The sequence below is a fragment of the Aythya marila genome, assembly GCF_965140915.1.
Source record: "Aythya marila genome assembly, chromosome: 15".
In the NCBI taxonomy this organism is placed as follows: domain Eukaryota; kingdom Metazoa; phylum Chordata; class Aves; order Anseriformes; family Anatidae; genus Aythya; species Aythya marila.
Window position 1 is genome coordinate 10,710,192 of NC_139056.1, and position 25,664 is coordinate 10,735,855.

The 25,664-nt window shown below is 35.0% G+C and overlaps 1 protein-coding gene across 6 annotated transcripts in view; it reads left to right on the forward strand.

The window, feature by feature from the left end:
• Positions 1-25,664, forward strand: part of TRRAP (transformation/transcription domain associated protein) — a 106,257-nt gene that overhangs the window by 30,803 nt on the left and 49,790 nt on the right. For 4 of the 6 annotated variants that reach the window (XM_082772282.1, XM_082772281.1, XM_082772285.1 and 1 more), the window contains 25 exons: positions 317-508; positions 2,278-2,443; positions 3,735-3,991; positions 4,863-5,063; positions 5,664-5,842; positions 6,998-7,197; positions 7,920-8,137; positions 8,278-8,475; positions 8,998-9,258; positions 10,201-10,362; positions 11,626-11,722; positions 12,156-12,277; positions 13,525-13,695; positions 14,898-14,966; positions 18,835-18,954; positions 19,310-19,429; positions 19,775-19,939; positions 20,279-20,460; positions 20,747-20,945; positions 21,353-21,481; positions 22,030-22,296; positions 22,895-23,101; positions 24,227-24,385; positions 24,469-24,603; positions 24,799-24,909. In XM_082772282.1, coding sequence (XP_082628408.1) covers positions 317-508; positions 2,278-2,443; positions 3,735-3,991; positions 4,863-5,063; positions 5,664-5,842; positions 6,998-7,197; positions 7,920-8,137; positions 8,278-8,475; positions 8,998-9,258; positions 10,201-10,362; positions 11,626-11,722; positions 12,156-12,277; positions 13,525-13,695; positions 14,898-14,966; positions 18,835-18,954; positions 19,310-19,429; positions 19,775-19,939; positions 20,279-20,460; positions 20,747-20,945; positions 21,353-21,481; positions 22,030-22,296; positions 22,895-23,101; positions 24,227-24,385; positions 24,469-24,603; positions 24,799-24,909 — 4,287 coding nt within the window. The remainder of the gene's footprint in view (positions 1-316; positions 509-2,277; positions 2,444-3,734; positions 3,992-4,862; positions 5,064-5,663; positions 5,843-6,997; positions 7,198-7,919; positions 8,138-8,277; positions 8,476-8,997; positions 9,259-10,200; positions 10,363-11,625; positions 11,723-12,155; positions 12,278-13,524; positions 13,696-14,897; positions 14,967-18,834; positions 18,955-19,309; positions 19,430-19,774; positions 19,940-20,278; positions 20,461-20,746; positions 20,946-21,352; positions 21,482-22,029; positions 22,297-22,894; positions 23,102-24,226; positions 24,386-24,468; positions 24,604-24,798; positions 24,910-25,664) is intronic. The other 2 variants (XM_082772284.1, XM_082772286.1) reach the window with 1 other exon arrangement.

The window sequence follows — 25,664 nt, forward strand, 5'->3', positions numbered from 1 at the left end:
AGTGGACTTTTATTCATGAAAGGTATTGAACATCTTGAAATTCCTGTTTTGTTTGAAAGGTTGTTTTGTTAATGTTCTGTTCTGCTATTTTACAGAACACAGTTCCAATTGTATACATCTAAAATATAAACTTTAACTTGGATATTTAAATTATGTACAGTTATTTTCCATTGAGAATAACCTGAATTGCTTGCACAGTAGTGAAGATAGGGGAAAAAGTTGGTCTTTTTTTTTTTGTTTTAAATTGGTAGTGTTTCAGTTTCCTGTGTTCTTACAATTACGGCGACACTAATTCCTTTGTGGTTCCCTTTTATAGATTGTTGCCAATTCCTTCTTGGCAAACCCTACTACCTCTGCACTCTTTGCAACGATTTTGGTAGAGTATCTTCTGGATCGACTGCCAGAAATGGGCTCTAATGTGGAACTCTCCAATCTGTATCTCAAGCTGTTCAAGTTAGTCTTTGGCTCAGTTTCACTGTTTGCAGCTGAAAATGAACAAATGCTTAAGGTAAAGGTCATTTGGAGTAAAAAAAAAAAAATAATAATAATAATCTTTTTTGACTCTTAATGCATTTTCAGGTGTTTGAAGAAACTTTGTTTTGTTCTCTCTTTCATGTGATAGTCTTTCCATGTTTGAACCACTGTTAGCACTACTGTTCAAACACCAAGTAACATCATTGCCTTACTTATAAGAGTTTATGTGAACGTTTGAAACTAAAGTGATGTGCTAATTCTGAGTCTAAATGACCGAATCATGCTTGTGGTCACAAATCTTTGTAACTTAACAGTCAGGATAGGTGTTTTTTTTTTGTTGTTGTTGTTGTTCTTCCATAGTAACTTAAGGCTTTTGATTAGATTGGCATCACTTCTTTCTTTGTGTTGGTTAATCTTGTTGATTAGATTGGCATCTCTTTTGTGTGTGTTGGTTAATCTTGTTAGTTTTATGTTATGTTCAGTGATGACATGTACCTCGAGTTAAAAATATATTTTTGTCATGTTTTGAAAGTTTGCATTGAGGAATTCTATTTTTCTATTAATGTGTTTGTTTACTCAAAAATCTATTTTGTATGTTGAAAATGGATCATCTCTTTCGCTGAGCTTAGAAACACTATTCTGAGCTTGAAGCAAGAGAGTGCTTTTTTGTACAAGTGACAGCTGCTTATATACAGAAAAACTTACAGTAGTATTAGTACACTGCTCCTTCTCACAACGTGACCCTCCATTTCTTTTCTCCCTACCTTTAAATAAACACAATGTCTGATACTGATAACTATATAATATTTTCTTTTCTTAATGATTTGCCATAGCAGTATTAGTTCAGTAGTTGTTTTCTGTGTAGAACACAGTAGATACAATGATTTTCCCTGTTTCTTCGAATGATGAAAGTAATGTGAAGCAATAATCATAACTAATATGATGCAATATTCTTATAATCTTGGTTAAATTCTTCTCTTTTGTCATCAAAATCGAGGTCATTTGGATTTTATAAGATGGAGATCCAATTTAAATAATGTGATTTACTACCTTCACAGTTTCATGCTTGTTACGTTTTTGTTTCATCAGGATTGATGATATGGGCCTTGGCTAGACAATTTAATTGAATGATGAAGGCTGTTTGCAGCATTTGCATAGCAATGTAGAATACTTCTAGATCTTAATAAAATCCAGAATTGTGTCACTGTTTCTACCTGATATGGGAGAATCCTTGTGTTTAGCAACAGATTTTAATGATTCCTGCCTGCAAACTGTTAATGTCCACTGCTCTAAAAGGCCACTGAGTCTTAATTTTTGGTTCTGTAACTGTTTTTTCCTTGTAAAGTTGGTCTTTAAAGTAAACTTAACATTCACAACATTTAAGAATTAATGAAGTTAGATCTGGAGTAAACTAATATTGTGAAATGTCTTCTGTTGTCGTTCTGACATTTATGCTACAATCCTTATGTTCTCTGGAGCAAATCTGTTTCATTACATCAGATTTGTAGAAGGTTTTCTGTTTTAATACAATTAGTGCTTAGAGTAGCAAATAGACTTGATTGTTCGGCTAATGTGAAAGCAGCATTTAATTAACTAAAGAATACTATTGTTTCTTGGTGCTGTTCAAATAACAGATTTACTTTTCAACAATTCCTTGAGTGGTTATAAGGTTAGGGTGTTACCACCTTACTTGAAATAACTAAAGGTTTTTGATCTGAAAATCTTGTCTCATGCTAAACTCTTACACTGCAATGATGATAAAATTGATGATTTATTAATTTTAAAGCTTTATTTTTTTTATAGCCACATTTACACAAGATTGTGAACAGCTCTATGGAACTTGCACAGACTGCCAAAGAGCCCTATAACTATTTCCTGCTGCTCAGAGCACTGTTCAGATCTATTGGAGGAGGCAGTCATGATCTGTTATATCAAGAATTCTTGCCGCTGTTACCAAACTTACTGCAAGGTAGAGCAATACCTTTATTTCCCTGCCCAGTTTCTGATCTTTTTATGTGAATACTAGTAATAAAGTTATATTATGTAATTAAAAAACAAACATCAAAACCACAAAGCCCTAACTCCGATAAGTAGCTGCTGACTTTGAGCTTAGCACTTGATTAAATATCTTGGATTTACTCTCAGCTGCTTTAGGCTCCATAGTTCTGGCTGCTTCACAACTTCTGCTGCTTGTTTTCTGCTTTCTCTTTTGGGACTGCTGGGTGTTTGTTTATTTCATGTTTTGCAATGGGTAATTTTATTAGCATGAAGAGTGAGGTGTAAGGATAGTAGCAGAAGTGAGGTTGCCGGGCCATCACCAGTATTAAGGGAAGAATGTTACAGAGAAGCTCTGGCTCTCCTGGAGTTGAGGATGTGTGTACACCTGCCGGTGCATGATAAATATAAATGCGAGTAGTGTCAGTTTCCAAAAAGAAATGGAAATAAGAATCAGTTTGATTAAATTAGCATATATGCTTACAAGGGCTATCATCCAGAGATATTGGAGGTGACCAAGGAAGCATGCAGAACTACTTAAACCTAAGGGTAACCTAAATGAGAGCAATTTCAGGAGAGTGAAATCCTTGGGTTTACTTTGCATATGTCTATCTTCTGTCGTCTGAAGTTACACAAAGCACTTTTGAAATGTAAATGCACATGATTTAGAATCAAGAAACTTGCAGGGGCAATTTTTATTGTAGCTAGCAAATATGTATGTTATGTATAACTCATTGTGTAAAATGCGTGTCAGTGTAAAGCTGCTAGCTGTGTTTGTGGAATATATGAAATCTTCCTACTCTGTGTAGTAAGTTGGGGAATATGTTTAGTGTGTATGGGACAGTGAATGACCCATACACCTTTCATCTTCATTTTCAAGAATCCAGATATTTTTTTTAAACAATTTTCTCCAAGTAAATTTTTTAAATTGATACAAAATTGAGGTTTGGGTCAACAATCTTTTTTTATTTTCGTGTACTGTATTCAAAAGCTACTGTATTTTAACATGTATTTAATACTAAATTTCAGTGTATGCATAGATATTCTTTCTGTATATGCATGTACCTACAAAAACATTCAATGCATAAAATCCGTAGATGGAAGTTGTAATTATGAATATATTTTCTAAATACATTCTTTAGAGATATGAACTTTACATAATTTTAAATGCCAGGTTATTCTAAGTATAGGAAATAGAAATTTTTGAGCAATGAACTATGGACTGTTATTTTCTATTGAATGCGTAATTTATCAATGATTTTCAGGACTTAATATGTTGCAAAGTGGTCTTCATAAACAACACATGAAGGACTTGTTTGTAGAGCTCTGCCTCACGGTGCCAGTTCGTCTGAGCTCATTGCTCCCTTACCTGCCAATGTTGATGGATCCCTTGGTGTCAGCTCTCAACGGATCTCAAACCCTGGTTAGCCAGGGCTTAAGAACTCTTGAATTGTGCGTGGACAACTTGCAGCCAGACTTTCTGTATGATCATATTCAACCAGTTCGAGCTGAGCTTATGCAGGTAAACGTGTTGTATCCTGTTAAACCACAAGAGGTCGTTGATTCACTAAATATTAGAATTTTATGTGAAATTTTGCTTATAAAAACTTGAAAAAACTGTTGTGAGAACCATGCCTGTCTGATTTGAGTGCAAAACACCATTTGGTGTTATGCTGCTAAACTCAAAATTCTGAAAAATTTAAAAGCGAATTAATGTTTTCTTCTATACCCCCTGTTGAGAGGTTAAAATTAAGAATTGGGACTCAGTAGGAAGAACATTGCTATGTTCAAGATGAATTAGTACAGAAAATGTTTAAAAATTGATAACTTATTGAAAACGACAATCAAAACTAATTGCTTTCAGCATATTGTGATTGACAACTAACTACAATCTTACATATCCAGTGAAGATGGCGTGGCTAAAATTTGGAACAATGTTTCAAATGTGGCTATTTCCTCTAACAGTGCTAGCATATAGTCTACATTGCCTTTTTTTTCTTTTTGGATGTTGAAACTAGCTCTTTGAGGTTATTTAACTTGGCCCATGGTGGTGTTTTTTTAGTGTTCTGTTTTTAATTAAATTAATGACATTGTCCATCTAATATTAACCATAAATACAAAATTACATTGCAGTATTGCAAAGATTTTGTATCTGATTATATTAGCCTAATCCAGAATTATGTTTAGGACTATCTGTTTACAGTTTAACTGTTGTGAACTTACTGTTTTTATTCCATATAGATTTTTTTTTTTCCTGGAGGTTATGTTGTATAGATAGTACCTAGATAAAAGAATAAACGTTTTGCTTGGTTCTTACTTCTTGTTTTTATACATCATAAGTTGAAAAATTCTGAAGTGAGGCTGTTCTGACCATGTCATGTTTAAAAATACAGGCCTTGTGGCGTACACTGCGCAATCCTGCAGACAGCATTTCTCACGTGGCTTATCGCGTACTTGGTAAATTTGGTGGAAGTAACAGGAAAATGTTAAAGGAATCACAGAAACTACAATATGTGGTCACAGAAATTCAAGGACCCAGCATTACAATAGAATTTTCAGACTGTAAAGCATCTATTCAGCTCCCTATGGAAAAAGTAAGGACTTTTTTGAGAATTAAGGACATATTCTATGCTAAGAAGTTACCTTGTTCAGTTTTCCTTCATTACAGACTTTTTGAAAGTTTGTTTGCTTATAAAGAAAAAAAAAAACAACTTGATGAAATGTGTGCTATGTTTGCCTTCAATTCCAGATTTGAATTAATAAATATTCAACATTATAGAAATTGCATACTTAAAAGTAGTTTTTAGGACCTCACACACACATGGATATGTTCTGATATCCCTTGAGTTAGACAGAGATTTCTAATTCATTTATTCTGTAATGAAGAAACAGAATATAAACCCACTTCCTTGTATTTGTTTTTTTGTTTTGTTAATTTATTTTTATTTTTGTTTTGTTTTTTTGAGTTGTCAGACTTTGCAGGTAAAAATGCAAAAAGTTGTTTCAGGAGTTGCTAATCATCATTCCACTGATGACAGGCATTCTTTGTATTTCTTAATTTGGGCAGTCTAAATTGTAAGTGTTTTTTAAGTGACTATGTATTAAAAATACTGTTCCCTTGATTAATCGCTTTATAATAAATATTAAGAAATAGTGTTTTATTACTATCTTTTTTTCTTCTTTCTTGATTGTAGGCAATTGAAACTGCTCTGGACTGCTTGAAGAGTGCTAACACAGAGCCGTATTATCGGAGGCAAGCCTGGGAAGTAATCAAGTGTTTCTTAGTAGCTATGATGAGCTTGGATGATAATAAGCATGCATTATATCAACTTCTGGCACATCCCAAGTATGACAATTCTTTAAACGTAAATGTGTATGTAAAATTTATAGTGTCTTTAGAGTAACCTAATTTAGAGAGAATGGTTAGTCTAAACAATGTATTCTGCATGATGTTTTTACCTTTTGGTTTATCCTGCTTCCTTTCAAATTTATGCAGGACTTTTCAAATCTTCCTCTTGGTTTTGTCTGCATGTTATTTAATGCAAATCTGTTTTTTATGCAATCTTTTTATGCAATTAAAAAAACCTTAATGCAATCTGTTAATGTTCCAAATTTTAATTTTCTTCCCCTACTCACAGTCCAATGCACAATCTTTAGATACAACAAGACAGTTTCTTATAAATTTAATTGTAGTTTAATATATTTAAGTAATTGGAGCGTTCCGATGTTTAATAGTGTTTCAAAGATAAGATTGTGATGTTTTGTGCGTGCTTCTAACTTTTTACCAAAGTGAAAGAGATACAAAATTTAGTTTCCATTTAGTGACCAGTCTGTAGCATAGTCACATACACACAGCTGATGTTCATGGATGGATAGGTTTTGATGTATGACTTTGTTTGTCTTAGGGCAGTATAGGATTTTTTTTATTTTTTACATCTTTCAAAATTTGAGTCATCAATACTAAAGTTCATTGCTTTTAAACAACTTTCACATCTTTGCCTACAAAGTGTGTGCTGACTTTGAGTTGCAGTATAGTAAGTGTTGCTAAAGATCATAGTTGCTATTATAATTGGGACTTGTTAGACTTGACATAAATATAGTTTTGCAATGAATAGGTTCTGTTGGGGCAGTGATTTGATAAGTAATCTTCCAGTCTTGAAAGATTAAAATCAAATGTCATTTTAAAAAAGGGAAAATGTCAAAATATTGAAAATGACATTCTGTAATTGAGTTGCAGTGTGAAGCCTGTATACCTATTATTTGGAATATATGTGGCTTCTTCTGAACCACTGGCTTTAAATGTTCATGAAGAAATTGAGCTATCCATCATGTTTGAGACCAGTGGTTGACAAAATTAATACCAACTGAGTGAACCGGTCTAGCTCTATCAAAGTGACGAGAAAACGGGAGGTGGAAAAGGAGTTTGATATCAAGAGCAAACTGTAAATCAAGTACTTGATGATGTTCATGGTTGAGCTGCCAATACTGCCAAGTTTAGGATTATAATGAACTTAATTTTGTCTTTCAGCTTTACTGAGAAGTCCATACCCAGTGTAATCATTTCGCATCGGTACAAAGCTCAGGATACTCCAGCTCGTAAAACGTTTGAGCAGGCTTTGACAGGGGCATTCATGTCAGCAGTCATCAAAGATCTGAGACCAAGTGCTCTGCCTTTTGTAGCCAGCTTGATCCGCCATTATACAATGGTGGCGGTAGCTCAGCAGTGTGGTAAGTGAAGTGCCCTAAAGATCTTGTTGTCGTGAGAGGGGTGAAGTTTTTTACTTAACGCTACTGACAATTATAACAAGTATGTCATGATATTCTGGGTAGATGTGTTGGGTTTTGTTCTGTGGCTGAATTATTTTTAACTATCTGTAAATAATAGAGCAGTGAAAATTGTTAAGCAAGTTTTCAAAAACGTCACCTAATAATACTCTTAAAATGCTGAAGCAAATAAAATAAATAGGGCTTGGAACAGTGTATATCTCCAGAGCATTTGTGTAACTTAGATGCCGTTATTTTTGCAGGTGGTTTTTAATTGGGTTGTTTTTGCTTGCAATTTTGAGGGACTATTAGAGGAACTAAGTAAATGCAAAGCAATGCAGCATCTTCTACTTATGAAGTAAACTTCTTGTTTGGAATTGGACTTTTGGAACGTGTATTAATATAATCTGAATTTCTTAAGTTTCTTCATTCTAATTAAATCTTCTTAGCAAGCCTCTGCAGTGTGTAATGTAGTGCATAGAAGAAAATATTCAAGTAGATGTAATCTTTTTTTCTTCTAAGAGTGAAGAATACCTTACAATCCATTTATATGCAAATTGACACATTGCTTACTAGTTTTGCCATCCCCTAGTCAGAAAAGTAGTAAAATTTAATTGAAAGACTATTCATATTTCAATATCCATTGTCTTATCTTTTTCTTCCTCCTCTCCCTATACAAATTACAGGTCCTTTTCTGCTGCAGTGCTATCAGGTTGGAAGCCAGCCTAGCACAGCTATGTTTCATAGCGAAGAAAATGGGTCGAAAGGCATGGATCCCTTGGTGCTTATTGATGCCATAGCAATCTGCATGGCTTATGAGGAGAAGGAGCTCTGCAAAATAGGAGAGGTGGCTCTAGCAGTGATATTTGATGTTGCAAGCATCATCTTGGGGTCAAAGGAAAGGGTAATACTATGCATAATTTTCTTATTTAGAAAAAATGTATGATTAAATGATCTAGTTTCAGACAGCTGAATTTTGTTTCTAAAATTTCAGAAAATACCAATGAGCTGACAAAACAAACTGAAAGAATTCTTTTTTTCCAGGCTTGTCAACTTCCCTTGTTTTCCTACATTGTGGAACGTTTGTGTGCTTGCTGCTACGAACAAGCTTGGTATGCTAAACTAGGAGGCGTGGTGTCAATTAAATTTCTTATGGAACGGCTTCCACTAATTTGGGTCCTCCAGAACCAGCAGACTTTCCTGAAGGCACTTCTCTTTGTTATGATGGATCTAACTGGAGAGGTGAAGAATGAATGTATTATATCAAGTAATGTGGGGGAAACTAGCTTTTTTTTTCTTAATTCACACAAATTGAGCTTTTTCTGATTTTGATTTTACTTCAAAATGTATCGTTTCTGTAATAATTGCGTTTGCTCAATTCAGAGTAGAAATGTACAAGTCTCATTTAGATTAGTGAAAGATCTCTAGATTCACTGTAACTTGGACTGCATTTAGTTTGAAGGTGTTCATCTTATTAAAAAACTGTATGTAGTTACAGATACCTAGAGAATTGGCTTCTTGATCTTTTCTCAGTTGTGAATCATATGGTGACGCCACTGCTAAGGTGTTCCAGCTCTTAGATTTCACTCATTGCAACTCACAGCTTTGGGAAGATTGGTGGGAAGATTAGTCGAACATGTGCCTTTTCCAGAGGATTCATGACAGACAAGTGCAGAGTTTGTTGTTGAGTAGTGTGTAGATTTGTTATTTTTGTTCTGTACTTTAAAAAAATATAAAAAATAAAAATAATCCATGATACTTCAGGTTTCCAATGGAGCGGTTGCTATGGCAAAGACCACACTAGAACAGCTTTTGATTAGATGTGCAACTCCTTTAAAAGATGAAGAAAAAACAGAAGAAATCCTAGCAGCACAGGAGAAGTCTTTCCATCATGTGACACATGATCTAGTTCGAGAAGTAACCTCTCCAAACTCTACTGTGAGAAAACAGGCTATGCATTCTTTACAAGTACTTGCGCAGGTCACTGGAAAAAGCGTCACTGTGATTATGGAGCCACACAAAGAGGTAAGCAGAAATACTTAATGGAAGTCCAAGCGTGTCTAAAGTTGTTTACCAGTTTGACTTTTCAAAATGTCTTTCTGAGTGCATTTTCTCACCTTAGCGAATTAAGTTCTTAGTGGCTTGATAGCATATGTTTGTCATTTACTGTGTTTCATTGTTTAAAATACACTGTGGCTGGAGTACTGCCTCATCACTTAGCCAGCATTGATAGTGATTTACTTCCTGAAGTTATGGATTGTGCATCCTACTACCAATCAGATGGCAGGCCAGATAGATACTTTATTTTGAACCTGTGTTTGCTGTTTTATATCTAAGTATGAGGCATATCCAGAAAGACTACGCAGATCAAAGCTGGTTGAAATCACTTTTTGCTAGCTGATAGCATTTTTTCTCTTGAAAAGCTAGTATAAACATACATAAGCCCTAAAGGCCTCCACAGCATATAAAATTATAGATGTCATTATTGCAATTTGGGAACATACAGAGAAGCCCCCCAGCTGATACCTTATATTGTTAAGGTGTTTATGGAGGAGAGTGAAAAGTTGCTGTAATGGGGGAAAAAAACTTACCTGAATGTCTCTCCTTTCTGATGTTTTAGGAGCTTAAAATACTTGTTTCTGGACCTGAATGTTTTAAATGCTTGAGTCTATGAATTTCTTTTTAAAAATGTTTATGAAGTTATGTGAAGTTATAAACTACCATAGATCTGTTCACAGAGGATATGTAATATTTGGAGATTTTTTCCCTGAGTTTTTTCCCTGACTGAATTCAGTTAGATCAGAGAAACATTTTTTCTTCTTGCTTAGTGATTTCTAAAGAGGTATATCTGGAGCCCCAGCAGCAAATGAATAGAAATGTGGTCATGCCTAATGTTGTATTAGTGGCTAGGTCTATGGGATCATTTGAATATGGTGTTAATTTGGTAATCGAAATTGCATTGTGTAGGTCCTCCAAGACATGGTTCCTCCTAAAAAGCATTTACTTAGGCATCAACCTGCAAATGCCCAGATTGGATTGATGGAGGGGAATACATTTTGCACAACCCTGCAACCTCGGTTGTTTACAATGGATTTAAATGTTGTGGAACACAAGGTTTTCTACACAGAGGTACTTCCTTTTTATGTTCTCATATTTGAATGTAGCTTCTGAAGTAACGATGGTATCAGAATTCTTATTGCTGCAAATACATTTTTCTCTATGTATTTTAAACTTCCCCTGGAAATGAAGAATTTGCCTTTTGAAATGTGGACCAATGAAGTTGTCTGCCTTTATGACTAAGCTCTGAGCTAAGTAGAATGACTGGCTAAGTAGAATGACTAGCTCTGAGCTAAGTAGAATGTTCTAACATGTTAAATCTTCATGTTACATTCCTAGTCCTAATAGGCCTGATTTTAATATTTAAATCTTATTTTATGCACAGCATATATATGATACCAATGGTTGTACCACCAAAACATATACATTTTCCGTTAAGGTTTTTGAGTCCCTAACTGCTTGGATAACATCAGATATAAAAGCAAAACCCTAGTATGTGGATTTAATGTGGAGTAACTGTCTAGTCCCTTGGTTTCCTAGCAGTATTGCCCAAATGTAAGTTAAGGGCTTTGATACCAACAGCAATTGCAGTTAGCAAGGCAAGTATGGGATATAGTTGTCCATGCAGAGGACCTTCGTTTTTTTTCCTTAAGACAAAGTGTCAAAAAATGTCTATAAAGGTGAGAGCGATGTATTGATTTTGTGAAGATCTCAACTGTAATAATGTTCTTGGATATAGACATAGCTTGGGCATTGTTAACTTGCATTGTTTTCTTTACAACTTGTTCACTGCTTTCTAACAGAAACATACACGTGTTTTGAAAATACTGTTCTGCAAAGAGGGTTCTACAGAAAAGAACTGTCCCTCAGGGCAGTGACCCATGACCATATGAATTACTGAAGACATTTTCAGCATATTTCTTTCCTCTTAATCTCCATCTGTTCTCTTACCCCTGTACTCAGTATTTTCAGTATTTCGCTGCCATTCAGGAGGCAAACTTTTCTGTAGACGTTCTTTTACACCCTGTACCATATGTGCAACATGTTTGCAAATAGACCTGCTAGGTTTTGGCAAATTGTAAAAACACTAAGTTTTGCCTGACTTTTCTTTAGTGGCAGTATTAGTGTGTTCTCTTGTCTCTGGCTAACTGTCAGTTTTCATGGAAACTTACACTCTAATTTCAAGTAGAATTTTTGCCTGTTGGTGAAGTTTGGGGATTGTAATTTGAGTAAACCTGTGTCTTTAAGGAAACAAGGCTCAAAGGATGACTGATAATACTGTTTCAACCATCATTCATAATGCTGTGCTAAAATGATTGTTTATTTTTTCCCTAGCTCTTGAATTTGTGTGAGGCTGAAGATAATGCCTTAATGAAGCTACCTTGTTACAAAAGTCTTCCATCACTTGTACCTCTTCGCATTGCTGCATTAAGTAAGTGAAAGTTCATAAACAAAATTAGATGTAGATAAGTGTCCTTGTGAGCAAAGGGCAATCTTCTTCCCAAGATCAGCAGAAAACTTGAGAGCTTGAAGACTGATGACTGCTCTCTAGAGGTCACAGTTTAATGGAGAATAATGGGAAGTATTGCTGCTTCCTTAATGAGTAAGATTTAGTTTCTGAAATTAACCCAAAATATTTTTAGACTAATTATGTTATATATGAAAACTAAAACTCTGTTAATAGACTTTCCAGTCTTTTCTTGTTTTATGATGCCTGTTGTTTTTGGCAAAGCATTCTGGGCTTTAGCGGTATGTAATTTAAGATGAAGTAAAATAAGCTTGAAAAGAATAAATGTAGAATTATTTTTTTTTCCTTTCTTTCTGAAATTGAGTTAGCAAAGAGAAATTTACTTTGATATTTGCAGATGCTCTAGCTGCCTGCAATTACTTACCTCAGTCAAGAGAGAAAATTATTGCTGCACTTTTCAAGGCACTTAATTCAACAAATAATGAACTGCAGGAGGCAGGAGAAGCATGCATGAGAAAGGTTAGTGCATTAAAACAATGTTGCTTTCAACTTTCATGGTCTCTCTGCTTTATGTGTCGATTACAGATCTTCTTGGGAAAGTTGGGAAGATGCATCAGCCTTTCTTAGCATTTTCACAAATGCGCGTGTCTGGCTTTATTGTAAAAGCTTTTCTTGTGTTTCCTCTTTGTTCCCAAAAGAATTGGTAGAGACATGGTTGGTTTTGGAAATGGAAGCAATATGGTAGAGTTAAGCTCTGCATCACAGTATTGCAGTTACCTTAAGGGACGGCATCGTCTGTGTGCTATTACTAATTTAGAATTAGTAATGGTGCTATGCTGCATCTGTTCTGTGGATGCTAGGCTATAATGTGAGAAAAGCTGGAAAGATGGGGAAAAGGATGTCCTCTTATTATGACATGCAGCCTGGTAGATAGACCTAATTCTACTTCAGCAAGATTTTATAAGATTTAATACCTTTCCTTCATGTGTAGAAAATGATGATAAAAATGCTTACAACCTCTTCATAATGAGGTGTAAACTGGATGGTATGTTACAGGGAATGTCAGTATAGTAATGCTGGTGGTTTACATTTTCTTAGGCTATTGACTAATTAGAGATCAGATTTCATCTTTTCATGTTACTTTGGTCATGAAAGGAAAAGTACTGACCAGTTAGGACTTGCTGACAGTACAGTTCAGTTGAGAGGTAAGAGGTGTAGCAACTAAGGGTTGTTCTGACCTGTGCGTTTGGTATGAGATTTTTCTAATAATTTCTACCACCTTTTCCTGTGATAAATCAATGCCCACAGGATGTTTAATTATAACAGGAAATATTCTGTCCGGCTGCTTGCAGCCAGGTTTTCTCTCACCTTTTATGTTTCTCACTTATGCGTGTGGATTTTAACAGACATTTGCTCCATTGCTTTCAGCCAGATTCACAGCCATTTGTTAATAAAGTAGTGCCTAGGGAGTTTGTCTATAACTGTAAATTTCAGTTATAACTACGGCAATTTTTCAATCCTTGTCTGTAATTAAGGCCTCCTGTTTGATTGTTTCATGGAATATCCCACAGTACATCAAGAATACTAAAGTGTTTTCCATCTTTTCATTGCATATATTTCTAGTAATAAATATCTTTCAAACTGTTGCATTCTGAAAGTACAAAATTAAAGAAAAAAATGAAATCAGCAGAAATTATTTCAAGTAAGTTGCTTGCACAGAAGTCACTAAGCTCTGTGCTGTATTTTGAACCTATACTCTCTTGCAGTTCTTGGAAGGAGCTACAATAGAAGTTGATCAAATTCATACACACATGAGGCCGTTGCTTATGATGCTGGGGGACTATCGAAGCCTGACACTAAATGTTGTGAATCGTCTGACATCTGTCACTAGACTTTTTCCAAACTCTTTTAACGATAAATTCTGTGATCAAATGATGGTAAGCCCACTCAAGTATTGCGGTGTTTTGTTTTTTCTGATCCTTCGGAGGAAATTGTCTTTTAACATGTACTAGTATTTTTTAAGCCAAAGAACAATTCAGTAGTGACTTGATGTATAAATTTCAAGTAAAATGTTTTTGTTTTACAATTAATAGGAAAAATGAGTATCTTCAAACATTTACTTGGTTAAAGTTTGTCTTAATTTCTAAAGAACTGCTAAACCAAAAATTTAAGAGGTGTTCTCGTCTTGTGACGTTATACCTCATTATATTAAGGTCTGCTTGGTCATACTTCTTTCTAAGTAAGGTGCCAGCAGCATAATATAGTAAGTAATCCCTTGAACATGCATTTTACTTCCTATCAGGCTAAGTCCATTTTAGTGGAAGGTATTTCCTTTCTTACTTCATTTACAATTTTTAAAGTGTGTGTATGGAAAGTCTCTATTCTTTTGCCATGGCTATTTAAATATTTATATGTACATGTATGTAGCAAATAATTGAACAGGTGTAAGCCTATCATCATTGCCTATCTGACTTCAAATTTTTGTGCTTTTTATTGTATGTACTCTTACAAGCCTTGCTTTCTTGAATGTGGAGAGAATTTGAGGCAACCTTTAGAAGTCAACACACTTGACTTTCAGTTTCAGATTCTAGTTTCAGTTGCTAGTGGTAAAACTACATTGAGAGCTGAAAGGTTTTTTTAATCATTAAATGTCATATTTGCTTGTTCTATATAAAAATTGAATTGGTACCAATTTCAGCATTTGCTGTTCCTGTAGAGTGCTTTAGATTTAAATTAAAAAAGAAAGTTTCTAGGTATATTCTAATAAAAATCTTTAGCAGTCCCCTATTGCACTCTCCTAGCAGGAGAGTGCCATGGTTTTGATGTGAGAAAGATGCCTATACATTTCACACCCAAACTCAGTCTTCTAATTGCATATAGATTAATAACAGCTTTCTTTAGGTGATATTCCTACCTTTTCAGTTTGGAAGGAGTTGAAAGTATTTGAAGTTGTAAACTGTATGGTTTCAAATAGTAAATTAACTTTTCAATCTGAGGGAACAAAAGTAACTAATCATTTTTCCCTTTGTTTCCCTCAAACAATCATTTCTGCCTCTTTCTTTTCTTGAAGTATATGCTGTCACTTGCTAAAATGGAATGGTATAATTAGAAGAATAATATTAATTATCTTTTTTGATAGCAACACCTGCGTAAATGGATGGAAGTTGTAGTTATCACACACAAAGGTGGACAGAGGAGTGATGGAAATGTAAGTTAATGAATGCTTTTATGTGGGAAGACAAAGAAGAAATAAACAATGCTAATGTTCAGGAATTGCAGAACTCACTCACTTGTAAATGCTGCCATAACTGATTGCAAACTGATATTTTGTTACAACCTAATGAACTTACATATATGGCATGTTACAATGTTATTAATTGTATGTTACAAATTTTAGTAAGTAGAGTTTTCTACCTGCTGAGAACAGTTAACTGTGGAGCCTATTCTGTACTGCTTGGTGTGGGAACTGCTCACTGACTTCTTTTTTCAGTTCTTTCTGCTTAGAATTTTTATCACTGGAGTAGATGATGAGCTCAGCAGCATTATCCCTTTCTTTTCGCTAATGTTTGATGTTCATAACAGTCTTTTGAAAATTTTGTGAAATAATAATATCCCGGTTAATTTTACTTATAATTTGTGAAAAACAAATTCAGTGTTTACCAGCTGAGATCACATCAAAATCTCTCATCCACCCAAGTCAATGGTCTCAATGTTGAACTGTGAGATGACAGATTTTCCTGTAAATGGGAGATTGCATTAAGCCATTGTCAACTTAATGACAGTACAGTGTGTTCTTCAGCAATACTGCACTTAAAGGAATTCCTGCTTCAGAGTGTTTTCATGTAGGTTACCAGAAGTCCTTTAATTATATCAAGACTTTATTAATAATTTAATATATATGTAGAGCTGTATTATTGCAACTACTGAAACATTGGGGGGAGTTGTATTAATTTCTTTGTTTCTCAAATTAGAATGAAAATAGATTGGCTTTTTTTTTTTTTTTTTCCCTCAAAACATGGAATTGCCTTAGTGTTTTTTCATTACTCTTTCCTGTGATTGCAAAGAGAGCTTTTAAATCTGAATTCAGTCTTTATATTTGACCTAGAGGTCCTCTAATGGAGTAGAATTTGTTTCATAAATTTAGAAACTGCACATTTTCCAGTTAATCACTAATGTTTTACTTGGGTCAGAGTAGTTGTAAGGCCATCATATTCTTCTTTTAGGATTGATTTTTACACAAACATGGTGATTACAGGTGTCTTGCAGATCTTCATGTAGCAATAGTCTTTCTAACCACAATGCGGCACCTGTAAAACAGTTTTTACTTGTCACTAAATAACATTTAATGGTGAATTCTTTTGCATTTAATATTTTCTGTTCATGTTTTCTGTGTAGTTGTGTGTTTAGTCTTCTAAACGTGATTTTTTAATTTTTTATTAAGTGTTGGCTTAAAACGTGTTGAGGGGGAAGTGCACGTCAGAAACTTGAGGAACACAAACCCTCAAGTCTTGAAGGAGAAGTCCATGAAAATGCTTTCAGATAGAATTGTATGGCTGCAAAGCTAATTGAAATGCTACTTTTTTTTCCCCAGTTGTTGCTCTAAAGATTCTTTAAGAGTAGAAACTGTAGGAAACTGAAGGCAGTCACAGACAGTGTGATCTTCATACCAGTGATCTGGCAGTCTGTGTTCAAATCTCCGTATGTATGAGTACTGCTGCTGTAATCGTATCTTATAAACGTGGAAAAACTTGGATGGTAAAACCAGTGGGTAGACTTAGTTGCGGCTGGCCTTTCACTTGCCATATTGAGGCTGCACTGAGATTCCAAAATCTGCGATACTCACATAAAAGCAGTGGTGGGGAGAGCTCTTGAAGTGGGTTGTATTGTTTGGTTTGAGTGATTAGAGTAGGAGATGATCACCATTCTCTGCTGTGTGTACCAGGAAACCTTTTTATTTGGCAGCTGAAATGGCACAGAGCACTATTACAATAATTTCTTTGACCTGAAGAATTTTCATCTCTCCTCCAGCAGCATGTAATGAAGGTGCCATTGGGTGGCGATGCTGGCGTTGTTATGCACTTCTTCAGCATGCTGCACGTAGTGGCTAGTCAGCAAGGCCTCTTAATGGAATGGTCTACATCCAAAATGTCTAAGAAATGAGTCTGCATATGCAAATAGCATTTCTAGATAATGTAAAAGCTTTAGCCATCTCAGTTAGAATGGCATAATAATTAACAACTGTTGTAAAGATTCACAGTTGTTGCCAGAACAACTAAGTTCTTCATTCACTTAAATGATGTTGTGACAGTCCTTCTGTGTTGCTGAATTGTGCCTTGCCTGTTTACATAAGTGAACAAATTAGGACATAACAGCTTAAGTAGAGATGAGATCTAATTTATTGGCCTGATGGTTGAGATCTTTCATTTAAATTCCTTCTTCTATTCTTCTCCACCTCCTCAAGGAGAAACCTAGTTTTTAGGTCATGTTCAGTAATGTAAGAAATTAATTTTGAGTAGGTAGTTGCTTCATACTCTCCTTCTCGTGAACAGGGGCACCACGGTGGAAATTCTGCGTTACAGCTTATTAGTAAGAGTGTAGCTTGGTAGTTCAAATATCGACAGTTGTTTCATGATCAATGTTGAACAAATTTGTCTTTGAAGATGCTAGAAGATTGATTTCCCCTAACTTAATCATCTCTAATATCTTTTTATCTGTTAGACATACTTGGGAAGCTATGTATAAACAATATACAAGTAGAAAAAAGGATGCTTTTCATCCTAATTCTTAGGAGAGCTCTTAGGAGAGCAATTCAGAGTGTCTGAGAGGTTCATTGTCTCCATGCTTTCAGTTTGAGGTGAGAAAATAACCCTACTGAGGTCAGTCTCTGACTGCAGCCTGAAGAATAGCATATGCTGGTTTGTTCGTTTATTTGATATTTTTGTGGGCTTTTTCTTTTCATGCTGTGACTTCTGTTTTGGTTCAGCCTGCCGCGGAAGGGGTAGAGGTGAGAAACTCAGTGGAGGCACCAGGAAGTTCTCTGTTGTTGTGTTTTGTTTTTCATGTTTTATTTTTGATTTACTTTTATTCTTAACTGTGATGTTATTTTTGTTGTTGTATTTTGGGCAGAGTGCATTGTGCCTTTGAGTGCAGTGCTGTGAATTGTCTTACGTTTGTCTGTGGCAGAGTCATTTTGATACAGTTGCTGTTCAGGATGTGAAACGTGTTTTTACTAGGAAGAGCAGGATTTTCAGTTTCTATGAAGGTGTAAGTCTTCTGTATGTGTTTATGCCTCAATCTATGGGAGTAGTCTTGGGGGTTCTGTGTAGGCAGAACATGTTAAAGTGGGGGGGCCTAATACTTTGTAAATTTGGTTGAGGAAATGCAATGTATGTGGTAGCTATTTTGTTACATACTGCTTACTAGAAATGAGTTTTAGAGGAATAAGGTTGGATTTTCTTTTTCCTGCCTTTTCTTACTGAAGAAGATGCACCGCCTCATTAACTGAAATGTAGTTCACTTTAAATTGCACAATGAAACAAAAGTCTAATAGTATTTTGGACTTAAGAGAATTTATTATCTAGGGGGAGAATATGTAGTGGGAGAAGAGAGCTGACTCTGCTCCAGAGTGGCCAGCTGTTTGCAAGATGTACTGAGCAGTGCTGGGAGAAAGCTGTCTGTCTTGTTCTTCATTTCTAGTCTGGGGTTGCGGGTTGTACGTGAGAAATTGTTTAGAAAGGAAGACTTGGCTTTTTGATGCATGAGCTACTTGGTGTAGTGCAGCAGTGAGTGCTCTGCAACTCCCTCATCACCGTTATCATTACACAGAGTTTAGTTCTTGTCTGTAAAATATCACTTTTCTGACAAAGAAAATAAAATGAAAGCATGATATTGCAAGTGGAATGGCAAAGTTCCATAAGAGAACTTTATTCCATACATTGTGGTAAGTAGATATTGTATATATATTAACCCTTGCTGGCTCTGCTGATGTAGAGAGGAAAAAACAGTAGCATGTATGATACTGTAGTAATCTATTTAGCTGGTAATATTAATTTAATTATGTTTCTTTTTACCTGTAGGAAATGAAGATTTGTTCAGCAATTATAAATCTATTTCATCTTATCCCAGCTGCCCCTCAGACATTGGTTAAACCTCTGCTGGAAGTTGTGATGAAAACAGAACGAGCAATGTTGATTGAGGTAAAAGTGGAAGTTAACATTGCTGATATTTTTGCTGTATATTATTTGTAAATATGCCATGAATTTTCCACATATTGGAAAGAGTGTGTGATATAAATATTTGCTTTAAAAAATGCTCTCCAGTCCTCTTAGGAGATGTTAATGTTTGCCTTACTTTCTTAAAATAAAGTTTTGATATTGTCAGTAAATCCTAATCATGAAAGTTCTGAGTGTTTTGTATCTGCATAAATGCCAAAACTAGTGCTGCTTTATTTATTTATTTTTATTTTTAAAAATATCTCTCTGGGTGCTAGTAAATTAGTAGACAAAAATTCTGCACTCTGCAATTTTAATTTAAGCATTTTGAATCTTACAGGCCGGCAGTCCATTCAGGGAACCTCTGATAAAATTTTTGACACGTCATCCATCCCAGACTGTAGAGCTGTTCATGATGGAAGCCACTTTAAATGATCCACAGTGGAGCAGAATGTTTATGGTAAGTGGTAGGGGCAGAGGAGAGGGGGAAAAAAACCTCATCTTCAAATACTTTTGGTTCATCATGTTTGCGATCTCTTACAAGTTATTTTTTTTTTTGTCTATATGACCTTTATAGTACTTTAGCATGGCCTTATTCTGCCTGTTCTCTGTTTTATATTTGTTGGTCTAGAGCTATTAATTTTATGCCTTATCGCTGAAGTTGTATAGCTTTTTTATATACATGAATAAATAAAATGTAACCGCTATAACTTCAGTGATGAATATAAAAACTACAGGATGATGTATCCTCTTGATATTTTTGCTTTTAAAGGTCATTATTAAAATTATTTCTTCCTTTTTTCAGAGCTTCTTAAAACATAGAGATGCCAAACCTCTACGAGATGTACTGGCAGCTAATCCAAATCGATTTATCACTCTTTTGTTGCCTGTTGGTACCCAAGCAGCTGTTAGACCTGGTTCTCCAAGCACTACCACGTTGCGTCTTGATCTTCAGTTTCAGGCTATCAAGGTATTCATTTATTTTTGTTGGTCTTCATTGGATAGTTAAAATCTCTAAAGCAAAAGGCCTCTTCTGTACAGTCTTTCAACTGAGCTATAGTTTTCTTTAATCAACTGTGATACGAGAGAGAAACATGGCAAGGAAAACTTTCTTTAAAAAAAAAAAAAAAAAAAAAGCACAAAACAAAACAGTCCTTTAAGAATTGATCTAAACTACTTTTTGTATGACTTTGGATCATTTTAGAACCCTTAATCGACCTGGAAAAAAAAAGTGCTTTTTATACCATTGTTTCCACTAACAGATCTGTTGCATGTTGACTGTGCATTTGTCTTGTTTTGGTTTTGACAGATCATAAGTATTATTGTTAAGAATGATGAATGTTGGTTAGCAAATCAGCATTCCTTGGTGAATCAGCTGAAACGTGTGTGGGTGAGTGAAGCTTTTCAGGAGAGACATCGTAAGGAGAATATGGCTGCAACAAATTGGAAAGAACCTAAGCTGTTAGCATATTGCTTGTTGAATTACTGCAAGTACGTAAGACCATTTATTTTCTATATCTTGTGTATATTTATTTAATAAAATTTGAAAATATTATGAATAAACAGGGATACTAAAATTAGTAGTTAATGAAGAGAAAGTTTAATGTATTTCATAATACTGCTTTAGGTCTAAAACCAGACCTCCTCAGGTACTACCTGTTCTTGGCTCTCTGCTCATTTAAAACTGGTATTAGTTTCTTCAAGTCACGATAATAATAGTTTTGGTAGTTTGTTGTTTTTTTTCCTAACGAAGCTTTTTCTTTTTCTGTTTTTACAGAAGGAATTATGGTGACATAGAGCTGCTCTTCCAGTTGCTTCGGGCTTTTACGGGTCGTTTTCTCTGCAACATGACTTTCTTAAAGGAGTACATGGAAGAAGAGATTCCTAAAAACTACAGTATTCCCCAAAAACGCGCTTTGTTCTTCCGGTTTGTGGACTTCAATGACCCAAACTTTGGAGATGAGCTCAAAGCCAAGGTAACTAAAGCAATTAGATCAAAGTAGTCTGGTATTTAGATTTAATTTTCTTCTTGGGAACTAGGGCAACAAAACTCACTTACTTAAATGTCAACGAGTTTGATAATTGGCAGAGCCATTTGCTTGAAAATATCATACCTGAAGAAGAGTGATAATAAACAGGGACAGCAATTTATCTTGCTTTCAGTGCTGACTATTTTAGTTTATGCTTTCTAAGAATCCTTGCCCTTGAAAGAGAGAAAGGAGGAAAAAAAATGTGTGCATCTGTTTATTAAGGTATTATTTATAGTTTCCATTTGTAACAAAATGTCTCTAACATGCAGGTTTGCATATGAATACTAGGATGGTGACTGCTGCCAGAAGAGTTCAGTATTTGAGTGTAACTGTTTTGTGCTGATGTTCTGTAGGTGCTGCAACACATCCTGAATCCTGCTTTCTTGTACAGCTTTGAAAAGGGAGAAGGTGAACAGCTGTTGGGACCCCCAAACCCAGAAGGAGATAATCCAGAAAGCATCACTAGTGTTTTTATCACAAAGGTAATAGTGTTTACATTAGCATTTGAAAATTAAAATAAGTTGTTTCTCTCATTTGGCTTTTCAATCCCCATTTGACTGTTGTGCTATTTGTAAATATTGCAGTAAGTTAAATCACATCATAACTTTGAACTGTTGCATGGTCTTCCAACTATCAATAGGATTGGACTGCAATTTTTATTTTCTAATGATATCGTTAGAATTTAAATGTCTTTTTTTTTTTTTTTTTTTTTTTTTAGAAATGAGCCTTAAGTGGCTGTAATCCCAGTCTTTTCATAAGCAAAATTTTCTGTGGTTGCCCATCAGCATCTTTGTAATTTACTTTGGTTTCATTGAACCCCAGTACAAATCAAACTGACTGTTAAGAAGTTTTCATCTTAGGATGCTGTTTTCTATTTCTTAAACTCCATTCAAGAAGTGTTTAGTTATTTATTAAGTACTTAATTATTTTCTTAAAAAGCAAACATTCAACAAGCAAAAATAGGATTTCTATAATTAATACATTATTTTCTCACACTGCCCTTTCTTTTTTTAATTGTTCCTGGAACTAGGTACTTGATCCAGAAAAGCAGGCTGATATGCTGGATTCTCTCAGGATATATCTCTTGCAGTTTGCCACTCTGCTGGTTGAACATGCTCCACATCACATTCACGACAATAACAAAAACCGGAATAGCAAATTACGACGCCTGATGACGTTTGCTTGGCCATGCCTCCTGTCCAAAGCGTGTGTGGATCCAGCATGTAAATACAGTGGACATTTGCTTTTGGCACACATCATTGCAAAATTTGCCATACATAAGAAGATAGTTCTGCAGGTATGGACTCAGTGCTAGTATTCATACCTCTAAGGTATGTTGCTAAGTTCTGTAGTGTGCTTTCTTTTTTTTTTTTTTTTTTTTTTAATGCATAGTTGGTGTAGGAGGTTGCCAACTACATTTGGCACAGTAGTTTTGGATACTTAGTATACACATAGAAATTAAATTCATCCTCCATAAGCAAGTACAGATGGACCAAGCCAAATATTAATACAAATTTATTTGGAGATTGCGAAGTATAGAAAGAAGTTTGAAGATAAGTGGGGAAAAAAAGAGAGGCTAAAGGGCATAACAAAAAAACCTTTTGGTTGAGTTAACAAAATCAGTAATGTTTCTTCATCTGAAAGAGATAAATTTCAGCTGAGACTGAATGTGAGGATCAGAGGATAACGAAGTTGGACATTGGAGAGGGAGCGAAAAAAAGGGAATGCAGAGGATATAGAAGTATATGCCTAATGAAGTACCACCATATATTTACTGAACTGCAGGCCTCTAGAAAAAAAGTGTTATTTAGAAGATACATGTAGTTTTTTTTATAGATTCCATACTTTTGTAAATATATATACTATTAATGTTAACCAGAAACCTTGACTTTTAGGTTTTTCATAGTCTTCTGAAAGCTCATGCAATGGAAGCGCGAGCTATTGTCAGGCAAGCGATGGCCATTCTGACTCCGGCTGTGCCTGCCCGAATGGAGGATGGACATCAGATGCTGACTCACTGGACAAGAAAAATCATTGTGGAAGAGGGTCATACAGTTCCCCAACTAGTACATATTTTGCACTTGATAGTACAACACTTCAAGGTACTTGTACTAATTATTCTGGTAGTTACTGTATCATAGATACTAAGGAAATAAACTACAACTTGATTACAAAATGAAGTAATCCAAATTAATGGCTTAATTTCAGAAGTCATCAGCTGTCTGTGTAGGTATTTATTTAAAACTGAATACAACTATTAACATTATATAGCAAATTCTGAAGTGTTTTCATTTTTGATTCTGTTCTTTGTGCTTTCCCTTTTTGCTAAAACATCTTTTGTATCTCAGCTATTTGTAAAAACTTCCTTGGTATAGTGTTGTGAGCTGCCAAACAAGCTCCCCATGGAGCACAAGTATTTGAAATGTCAATTTAGTTTAAGCAAAAGATATACCTGACCTTAGGTCAGTAGTGAACCTACCAGTGTATTGTTCCAATACAGAACAGCTGATAGATGTGTGTATTTTTTTTTGTCTGGGTTGCTTCTTGGTGATGCAAGTAATGTCTGTATTGTTTTTTGAAAATTGGAGTGCTTCATTTAGTTTAGAAAGATCCTATTTTACTCGTTTAAATTTGGATGCAAGGCTGTTCTTTTAGTAGTGGAAGAATGGGCTTTATTGTTATTCTGGTTGCTAAAAGTAGAATACTGCATTGTTCCAGTATCATTTCCCTAAGCTTATGGTGTTTGTTTTCTCTGCTAATTATAATTATGACTTTGAGTCTACCATTCTGTTAAATTTCCATTTGTTTATAGTGATTGAAGTTAAAACTCAAAATGTAACTTAGAAGTTATGTTTTAGGAATTGATGGCTTAGTACTTTTGGAAAAAAATATTTGAGCGTGTTCAAATGGAAATTTTAGCAACCTAAATGAATTGGTAAAACACTGGAATCACTTGTCCTTGGGGGGGAAGAGCGAGACAGACACATGGAAATCATAGATCTTCAAAAGAACACCTTCATTTGGGTACCTGAAATCAATAGTCAATGCTGAAAATTGTAGCCAAAATTTTATTTTCAAAGCACTGGTTACTTTTCCTGATAGTGAAATCTGAACATACTATGGATTTAGGGAAACTGGGCTAAAGACTGTTTTACCATTCTGTTTTAACTTTATTTTAACACTGTCTTTGGTTATTGGCTAATGTGTGTGCGAAACCATCTTTTCAGGTTTATTACCCAGTGAGACACCACTTGGTTCAGCATATGGTTAGTGCCATGCAGAGACTGGGCTTCACTCCCAGCGTTACGATAGAGCAAAGAAAATTAGCTGTGGATCTTGCTGAAGTAGTTATTAAATGGGAATTGCAAAGAATTAAAGACCAGCAGGTAGGAATTCTAAATAAACTAGTAAAGATTGAACTGTTACACTGTTAAATACTTTTTTAACATGCATATTGCTGATATTTCAGCCAGATTCAGATATGGATCCAAGTGCAGGAGGAGAAGGAGCAAGTTCTACCTCATCTGCTGTTAAAAGAGGGTTGTCTGTTGATTCTGGCCAAGAAGTGAAACGATTCAGGACAGCTACTGGAGCAATAAGTGCTGTAAGAAAAAATTCAGGTTTTGTTCAGAGACTCAGAAGTTTTAACCTGCACTACCTATGCAATTTAGTTTTCCCAGTTGACGTGAATGTCCCTGAATTAAAGGCTATACTTCTAGAAATTCTTTTAACTATATTCTTCTTGCTGTTTGCCTTCTTATGATGTTGTCTTTGTTTTTTGTGTTTTATATCCATACAGGTATTTGGACGTAGCCAGTCCTTGCCAGGAGCTGATGCACTTCTTTCCAAGCCAATTGATAAGCAGCATACAGATACAGTTGTGAATTTCTTGATTAGAATTGCTTGCCAGGTAGTGTGGTTATTCTGATATGCGAATACTGATGTAGCGTGAGTAGCTAAAACCATGAAAACTTCTTTTCATAAGGGTGCTTGTATGCTTGGATTATTCCGATGCTTGTATACTTGCTTTCTGTTGCTGAAAGGTTAGAAATTTTAAAACAAAAATGCACAAAATAAAATATTTTGAGGAAAGAAATTTAATTTGATAACCAGCATTTGCATATTTTTCATTTCACAAATTATGTATGTTAGTCACGTGAGAGGTATGCTTAACTTCATGTGTGGTATTGTATATTTACAGCTTGATGCAGGTTGCATACAGTTGGAAAATCAAATTTAAATGTGAGCGATTGCAAGCCAGATCTTGCAATTGAAAGAGTCTCCATTTAACGGTGCTGCTGATCAATTCTAGCATTTTGTTTGTTCTTTACTTTCTCTTTTCAAGCAAGTGCTATATTGGAAGTGACATGCTTGAAATAAACTTTAGTAGAACTTGGTTGAAGTCAGCCAAAGACTTCAAAAAGTTCGCAGAAGTGTTTCTTCTTAATTTATGTACTTGCCTGATGCTACAAAGTATTCTTGTTCTATTGAATAGATTTAATGGCAAGTTTATTTTACCCAAGATCTGCATATATTTAGAGAGTATAATAGGGAAGGACTACGTCAATTACATATCTAAGGATAACAGTTGTGACTATTTTCAAGATCAACTACATGGAATTACTTTTCATGTAGCATGTAAAACTTTTTTGTCAAATTTTAAGA